We start from the raw sequence: 8,855 nt of genomic DNA on the forward strand, positions 1-8,855 counted from the left end.
TTGACATTAAGGTATAATGATAATAAATTGGTAATGTATATAAATATATATACCGCCCGATTGCAGCTGAGATAGGCTCCAGCGACCCCGAAGGGAATAAGCGGTAGAAAATGGATGGATGGATATACTGTATATATATATATATATATATATATATATATATATATATATATATATATATATATATATATATATATATATATATATATATATATATATATATATATATATATATATATATTTTATATATATATATATATATATATATATATATATATATATATATATATATATATATATATATATATATATATATATATATATATTACTGTAAATTATATTATATCTAAATTAGATTAAAAAGAACATACTTTCAGCTTTCTAACTTCAGTAGTTAAGCTATGAACCAAAATTAACATTTTACTACAGTGTTTACAATGGCATCTTTTGTTGTTTACATCAATATATAATTAAAATAAATGAATACTATCCATAGTATTTTACAGTATATTACATTATATTAAGATTAGACTGAAACGAACAAATCATTACGATCTAGCAAGATAACGTGGGTCGTTTAGCTATGAACCAAATGTAAGGTTTTATTAGTGTGTGCACCTTCTGTTGTTGGCATTTAGGTATGGTATGATTAATCTTATTCATATATTATTGGCATTTGTGTATCATTAATGAATGTAGAAAGCAAATGTATATGAAATGGTGCCTGTTGTTGTTGCTGGGCAACAGGTGGCGACCGTCAGCTCCTACCTGCTGCAGGTGTAATGTGCCGACATGTTGCGTGAGACACTTCGGGAACTTTCGACAGTGCTAAGCCCCGCCCACACGCGGGAGCTCAGCTGATGCAACCGATGCCTACCGCTATAAAAGCTCGCCGCTCTCTTCCTTGAGGACTCCATTGAGAACTCATCCAATACATGGAGGGCTTAGCCGATAACCGCTGGGAGGACACACGGGAGGTCTCCACACAGGACTCGGGATGGCCTATACCGCGGCTCTGCTCTTCGGACAAGGGGAGGAAAAAAGCCTCGTCGACATGATAGGAAAGTACTTTATCGGGCGTCAAGAGCGGAGCTTCGTGAGACGAGGAAGTGTCGAAAGTTGCGACGACATTTCGCCTCGTAAGTATGAAATGTTTTGACCATTCCTTCAGCCATCACCTGACTCCCGGTGGGTGGAGGAACTACTTCATGCGGAAGGTTTGCTGATGCAAGTGATGCGGTTCTTGGATCAGCTGATGATTTGCTGAGTTGATGCGCGCTGGAGTCTGCTGACTCGGCATTTTCACGGCTTTACCCTGCTTGTGGCGATTAGAAGAATACACAGATAAATAAAATAAGACATGCTAGTGAGGTGCGATACCACTGACTCTTTTTCCGATCTGATACCGAGTCAAATCTAGGCTGGCATCGGCGATACCGACCCGATATTTTATCATAAAAGACTCGATTTTAGGAGAGAAAAAATACTAACAACTATTGCAGTGGTTCTTAACCTTGTTGGAGGTACCGAACCTCACCAGTTTCATGTGCGCATTCACCGAACCCTTCATTAGTGAAAAATACAATGTTTTTTTTTTTTTCAAATTCAAGACAAAGTTATATGTTTTTGGTAACACTTTAGTATGGGGAACATATTCTAAGTAACAAAGACTTAATTTAGACTTTTTTTGGACACTAGGGGAACATATTCTAAGTAACAAAGACTTAATCTACAGTTAGGGTTAGAGGGTTAGGGCCAGGGTTAGAGGGTTAGGGTTATAATAAGGCCATGCCGAATACGGCACTATTATGTACTTAATAATGACTAGTTAAGAGACAATATGTTAATAAGCAACTAATTAATGGTGAATATGTTCCCCATACTAAAGTGTTACCATGTTTTTTTTACTGGTGCACAAAATGAACCGTGCATGAACAACAAATTACACACCTGCAAATCAGTGTGACTTCTGCTGTTGCCGTATCCGTAATACGCCGATAGGGAGACGTTTTTATTTACACGAATAGTCAGGTGTGTTTTGACCTCCGCCGAACCCCTGAGCCCGACTCACCGAACCCACAGGGTTCGATCGAACCCAGGTTAAGAGCCACTGAACTAGTGACATTAACTACCTGCATAGACAGGTAATTTTACTGGCTAAGAATTCCTGGATTAATCCAAAAATTAGCATGGCAATTCTTAAATTAAGCATCCTCAGATGTTGCAGAATCTTTAAACACGATTATCTATGTGTTGGGGGGGAAAGCAAAATATCTTGATTGAAGTTACAGTTAAACTAGGTGTGGTGAAATTATTCTCTGCATTTCACTCATCCCCCTTGTTCCACCTCCTAGGAGGTGAGGGGAGCAGTGAGCAGCAGCGGCGGCCACGCTCAGGGAATCATTTTGGTCATTTAACCCCCAACTCCAACCCTTGATGCTGAGTGCGCAGCAGGGAGGCAATGGCTCCCATTTTTACAGTCTTTGGTATGAACTCACGACCTACATGGTTATTTTCTCAATTTTAACATTGTTAAACCAGAATGGAAACCATATAATTATTCATGCTAAAATTAATAGTAGTCAATTACCAAAATTAAGTAAATAGCTCTTAGAACTATAGGGACACTTCTAGAAATAAAATGTTAAATCCTGGCAAGTGGCAAATAATTAGTAGTGTCTCTGAATAGCCTACTGTAGAAGGATACGTACACTTACTGTTTTGCAACACTGTGACTCATTAGAATTTGCCTGTCATTTTCTAGCTTGTGATTAACTTACCTGGGCGGAAGAAAAAGTAGTACCCATCAATTGTGTTTCATTCAAACACGATTGCAATGATTATTAACTTACCACTGTTACTAATGATCTTAAGTAACATCGATATTTCAGTATTGATGCCTACATTATAATTTCATGTAAACTAAAGCTAATGCTGACCTTGTGGCCCTTGCCCCCCACAGACCCCAACATGGATGCAGGTGTGGAGCAGGAGGAGAGGCTCCTTCAACAGGATGTGACTCGCCACATCGAGCGCTGCCTGACCGAGGCCAAGGCTTCCGTCCTTCACTGCGAGGCGCTGCTGCTTCCTCGCCAGATGACCGCCAGGGTCGGCCGGGATGTTCTGAGCGCCGCCACAGACGAGCCGTGTGGGCTGCGGGGTGCCTCCATCAGGGTCTACGTGGAGACCAAAGATGGCGTCAAGTCTTTAGGGAACATCCGCCCCGACCCCGACGTCACGTCCACATTTGAACTGTCGTTGGTGCTGAAGGCGCACCAGGCGCACGGCTGGCCGCCACTCAAGCACATCTTTGATGGCAACAAAGTGATGAAGCTGAGACCAGAGTACAAGTTGGTGAAGAGGAAGCTCTACTCTTCTGCCAGTCCTGTCATCCACCAGTTTAACTAGAGCCCGTTGCACTTTTTTTTTTTTTCTTCCCACTGGGATTTTGGAAAATGTTTCATTGTAGCAAACTTGAGCACTATTTTGCACAAATGTCTTAAAATGTGTTTATTTACTTGGATTCTGCTGAAAGAAAATGCTTGTAATTATGCAGAACAAATTGTACACTTCATTATGTAACAAGTGGAAGCATCATGTCTGGAAGGGGCAGGTCTCATTCCTTAGACGTGCTGGTCAATAAAACCTTTTTTACAAAATATGATTTGTTTCAAACATTTCCTGAAGCATTTAGAGCAGGTCTTCAAAATGCGGCCTTGGGGCCATATGCGGACGCAGCTAATTGTTTAGCGGCCCATTGTAAAATTACAATTACAAAAAAAAACAAAGAGCATACATCCATCCATACAGGTGAAATTCCTTTAATAAGTTGCAATGCTGACTAATTACAAAGTTGTTTTTTTTAACTCATCAAAATCAATGTTATGAATTAAAATATTTGAAGCTCCAATTACTTCACATCAATATTTTTTTAAATGAAAATATTGCATATTTTGTGTTTACCATTTAAGAAAACAAGTTTTGTATGACTAGAGCATAAAACAATGGAATTTTATATTTACAAACACATATAATTGACGGATAGATCTGAAGCTGATCTAGAGATTTAAGCATTGAAAGTAATAAAAAAAATAATGTACTTTGGTGAGTGGGGCCCTTTTGAACCCCTGAGAGTTTCATCTGGATTTTCCTTTAACTATTAAGTTCAAATTAAGGTCCCAACGATAGTCACACACACACTAGGTGTGGTGAAATTATCCTCTGCATTTGACCCATCCCCATGTTCACCCCCTTGGAGGTGAGGGGAGCAGTGAGCAGCAGCGGTGGCTGCGCTCGAGAATAATTTTGGTGATTTAAACCCCAATTCCAACCCTTGATGCTGAGTGCCAAACTGCTAAAAAGAAAAATAATGAATGCATATCAGTATTATGACTAATTGACTTATTCAAGGCTCCAATTACTTCACATTAAACAACCTACTTTGATTATTGTTTGAGGGAAAGGTTTGCAGATTTAGTTTTTGCCATGAGAAAACAGGTTTGTTTTTTTTAACATAAGGGGCATAACATTTATTTTGAAATATCTACAAATATCTGCAGTTGATCTAGAGCAGGGGTCACCAACGCGGTGCCCGCGGGCGCCAGGTAGCCCGTAAGGACCAAATGAGTAGCCCGCCGGCCTGTTCTAAAAATAGCTTAAATAGCAGCACTTACCAGTGAGCTGCCTCTATTTTTTAAATTTTATTTATTTACTAGCAAGCTGGTCTCACTTTGCCCGACATTTTTAATTCTAAGAGAGACAAAACTCAAATAGAATTTGAAAATCCAAGAAAATATTTTAAAGACTTGGTCTTCACTTGTTTAAATAAATTCATTAATTTTTTTACTTTGCTTCTTATAACTTTCAGAAAGACAATTTTAGAGAAAAAATACAACATTAAAAATGATTTTAGGATTTTTAAACACATATACCTTTTTACCTTTTAAATTCCTTCCTCTTCTTTCCTGACAATTTAAATCAATGTTCAAGTAAATTAATTTTTTTATTGTAAAGAATAATAAATACATTTTAATTTAATTCTTCATTTTAGCTTCTGTTTTTTCGATGAAGAATATTTGTGAAATATTTCTTCAAACTTATTACGATTAAAATTCAAAAACAATATTCTGGCAAATCTAGAAAATCTGTAGAATCACATTTAAATCTTATTTCAAAGTCTTTTGAATTTCTTTTAAAATTTTTGTTCTGGAAAATCTAGAAGAAATAATGATTTGTCTTTGTTAGAAATTTAGCTTGGTCCAATTTGTTATATATTCTAACAAAGTGTAGATTGGATTTTAAACCTATTTAAAACATGTCATCAACATTCTAAAATTAATCTTAATCAGGAAAAATTACTAATGATGTTCCATAAATTCTTTTTAAGTTTTTCTCTTTTTTTTGGTTGAATTTTGAATTTTAAAGAGTCGAAATTGAAGATAAACTATGTTTCAAAATGTAATTGTCATTTTTTTCGTGTTTTCTCCTCTTTTAAACCGTTCAATTAAGTGTAAATATAATTAATTATTAATAACATAGAGTTACAGGTAAATTGAGCTAATTGGCTATTTCTGGCAATGTATTTAAGTGTGTATCAAACTGGTAGCCCTTCGCATTAATCAGTACCCAAGAAGTAGCTCTTGGTTTCAAAAAGGTTGGTGACCCCTGATCTAGAGATTTAAGCATTATAAAAACATGTATATATATTTTATTTTTAACATTTTATTACTGAGAGCCTTCCAAATCCTCGGGACCAAACTTGAGGGGAGCCCTAAAGGTTCAAAAAAAAAAATCTACTATCCATATTGTAATGGTTTTGAAAATTAAAAATATCAAAATGGCGCCCGCATGCTTGGATTTTTCCTGAGTGGAAAAAGTTTGGACACCCCTGATTTAAAATACAGGACTGCCTCAGAAAATTAGAATATTGTAATAAAGTCCTTTATTTTCTGTAATGCAACTAAAAACATGAAAATGTCATACATTCTGGATTCATTACACATCAACTGAAATATTGCAAGCCTTTTATAATTTTAATATTGATGATTATGGCATATAGCTTAAGAAAACTCAAAAATTCCATCTCAAAAAATGTTAATATTTCCTCAGACCAAGTAAAAAATAAAGATTTATAACAGCAAAACAAAATCAAACATTTGAAAATGTCAATTAATGCACTCAGTACTTGGTTGGGAATCATTTTGCACCGATTATTGCACCAATGCGGCGTGGCAGGGAGGCAATCAGCCTGTGGCATTGCTGAGGTGTTATGGATGCCCAGGATGCTTCAATAGCGTCCTTTAGCTCATTTGCATTATTGGGTCTGGTGTCTTTCAGCTTCTTATTCACAATACCCCACAAATTCTCTATGGGGTTCAGTATTGCCATGGTCAGTACACCAGTTACTGGTGGTTTTGGCACTGCTGGATCATGCTGGAAAATGAAATCATCATCTCCATAGAGCTTTTCAACAGATGGAATCATATAGCCATATTCCCATGGTCAAGCCACTCCTGAACTCAAAACATCGGAAGAAGCGTCTGACTTTGGCTATGGAAAAGAAACACTGAACAGTTGCAGAATGGTCCAGAGTACTTTTTTCAGACGAAAGCAAGTTTTGTATTTCATTTGGAAGTCAAGGCGCTAGAGTCTGGAGGAAGGCTGGAGAGGAGCAAAATCCAAGTTGCTTGAAATCCAGTAAGAAGTTCCCACAGTCAGCAATGGTTTGGGGAGCCATGTCAGCTGCTGGTGTTGGTCCACTGTGTTTCATCAAGTCCATAGTCAATGCAGCTGTGTACCAAGAGATTTTAGAGCACTACATGCTTCCATCTGTTGAAAAGCTCTATGGAGATGATGATTTCATTTTCCAGCATGATCTGGCACCTGCCCGCAGTGCCAAAACCACCAGTAACTGGTGTAATGACCATGGCATTACTGTCCTCAATTGGCCCGCCAATTCCCCTGACCCCCATAGAACATTTGTGGGGTATTGTGAAGAAGAAGCTGAAAGACACCAGACCCAATAATGCAAATGAGCTAAAGGCCGCTATTGAAGCATCCTGGGCATCCATAACACCTCAGCAATGCCACAGGCTGATTGCCTCCATGCTACGCCGCATTGGTGCAGTAATCCGTGCAAAATGATTCCCAACCAAGTACTGAGTGCATTAATTGACATTTTCAAATGTTTGATTTTGTTTTGCTGTTATAAATCTTTATTTTTTACTTGGTCTGAGGAAAAATTTTAATTTTTTGAGATGGGATTTTTAAGTTTTCTTAAGCTGTATGCCATAATCAGCAATATTAAAATAATAAAAGGCTTGCAATATTTCAGTTGATGTGTAATGCATCCAGAATGTATGACATTTCCATGTTTTTAGTTGCATTACAGAAAATAAAGGACTTTATCACAATATTCAAATTTTCTGAGACAGTCCTGTATATATGCAGGTGAAACTTACACAATTAGAAGAATATTGTTCAAAAGTTCATTCATTTCAGCAATTCATTGTGAAATTTAATGTGATATAAACCCATTACATGCTGAGTGAGATATGTTAAGGCTTTATTTGTTATAATTTTGATGATCATGGTGTAGAAATGGATGGATGGATGGATGGCTTACAGTGTTTAAAAAAAATAAAATTCCAGGATTTTTAAATTGAGTTTTTGATAAAGACTAAACTGTAATTATAAAACATATATCAAAAGAAGGCTTAACAAGTATTGGGTTGCATGGTATGAGCCTATGTCACATATTAGTTAGTACACACAAAGCAACCTATAACCTGCTACCGAAGAACGAACAACAATTAGAAAAATAAAAATATAACCTCAGAGAAAAATGTAACTGAAAGCATTTGTATGCACGTACAACACTTAAAACTTTTAGTATGTGGATTCAATTATGGAATGGATTAAGTGAAGAAATCAAACAGTGTACCAATATGATCCAATTTAAGAAAATGTTCAAACTTAGTGTTTCAAAAGTACACAGAAGAAGAACCAGGATAAACATTCTGAGCTTATGTGAAATACAACTAACTTCACTATTTATTTATTTTTAAATATTATTCATGGAGTATATAGTGAATAAATTGAAAACAGGAAGTGAACAAAAGTGTTAGTAATTGCTATGTAATGGAAAAGGGATGACAATTAATATTATTTAGCTCATTCACGTAAGAGACTAGACATATAAGATTTCATGGGATTTAGCGATTAGGAGTGACAGATTGTTTGGTAAACGTATAGCATGTTCTATATTTTATAGTTATTTGAATGACTCTTACCATAATATGTTACGTTAACATACCAGGCACGTTCTCAGTTGGTTATTTATGCGTCATATAACGTACACTTATTCAGCCTGTTGTTCACTATTCTTTATTTATTTTAAATTGCCTTTCAAATGTCTATTCAAATTTCCCCCAAAAATGCGACTTATACTCCAGTGCGACTTATATATGTTTTTTCCTTCTTTATTATGCATTTTCGGCCAGTGCGATTTATACTCCGGAGCGACTTATACTCCGAAAAATACGGTATATATATATATATATATATGATGATTGATATATATATATATATATATATATATATATAGCCCATCCCCCGTCTAATTTTTTTTTAACCCAATGAGCCCCCGAGTCCAAAAGTTTGGGGACCTGATTTAAATTGTAAACAGACATAACTACAAGTAACATTTGTGCACATAAAATAAAACAATACCCGATACAGATGTTTTCTTAACAAATACAAATTAGTTTATAAAGACTATTTTTCTGCATTATGTATGTTAAATTCATTTGAAAGTATTTATTTGATAGGGAAAAACAACAAAGAGGGGATGACCG

General features: G+C 36.1%; 1 protein-coding gene across 1 annotated transcript; it reads left to right on the top strand.

Moving 5' to 3' along the window:
• Positions 1 to 885: 885 nt before the first annotated feature.
• Positions 886 to 3,661, top strand: si:ch211-39i2.2 (DNA damage-inducible transcript 4-like protein-like). Its single transcript, XM_062043706.1, has 2 exons — positions 886 to 1,139; positions 2,963 to 3,661. The coding sequence occupies exons 1-2, from the start codon at positions 998 to 1,000 to the stop codon at positions 3,406 to 3,408; spliced, it is 588 nt and encodes a 195-aa protein (XP_061899690.1). The 5' UTR covers positions 886 to 997; the 3' UTR covers positions 3,409 to 3,661.
• The last annotated feature ends 5,194 nt before the right edge of the window (positions 3,662 to 8,855 follow it).

The sequence above is a fragment of the Entelurus aequoreus genome, linkage group LG04 (genome assembly GCF_033978785.1).
Source record: "Entelurus aequoreus isolate RoL-2023_Sb linkage group LG04, RoL_Eaeq_v1.1, whole genome shotgun sequence".
Lineage (NCBI taxonomy): Eukaryota > Metazoa > Chordata > Actinopteri > Syngnathiformes > Syngnathidae > Entelurus > Entelurus aequoreus.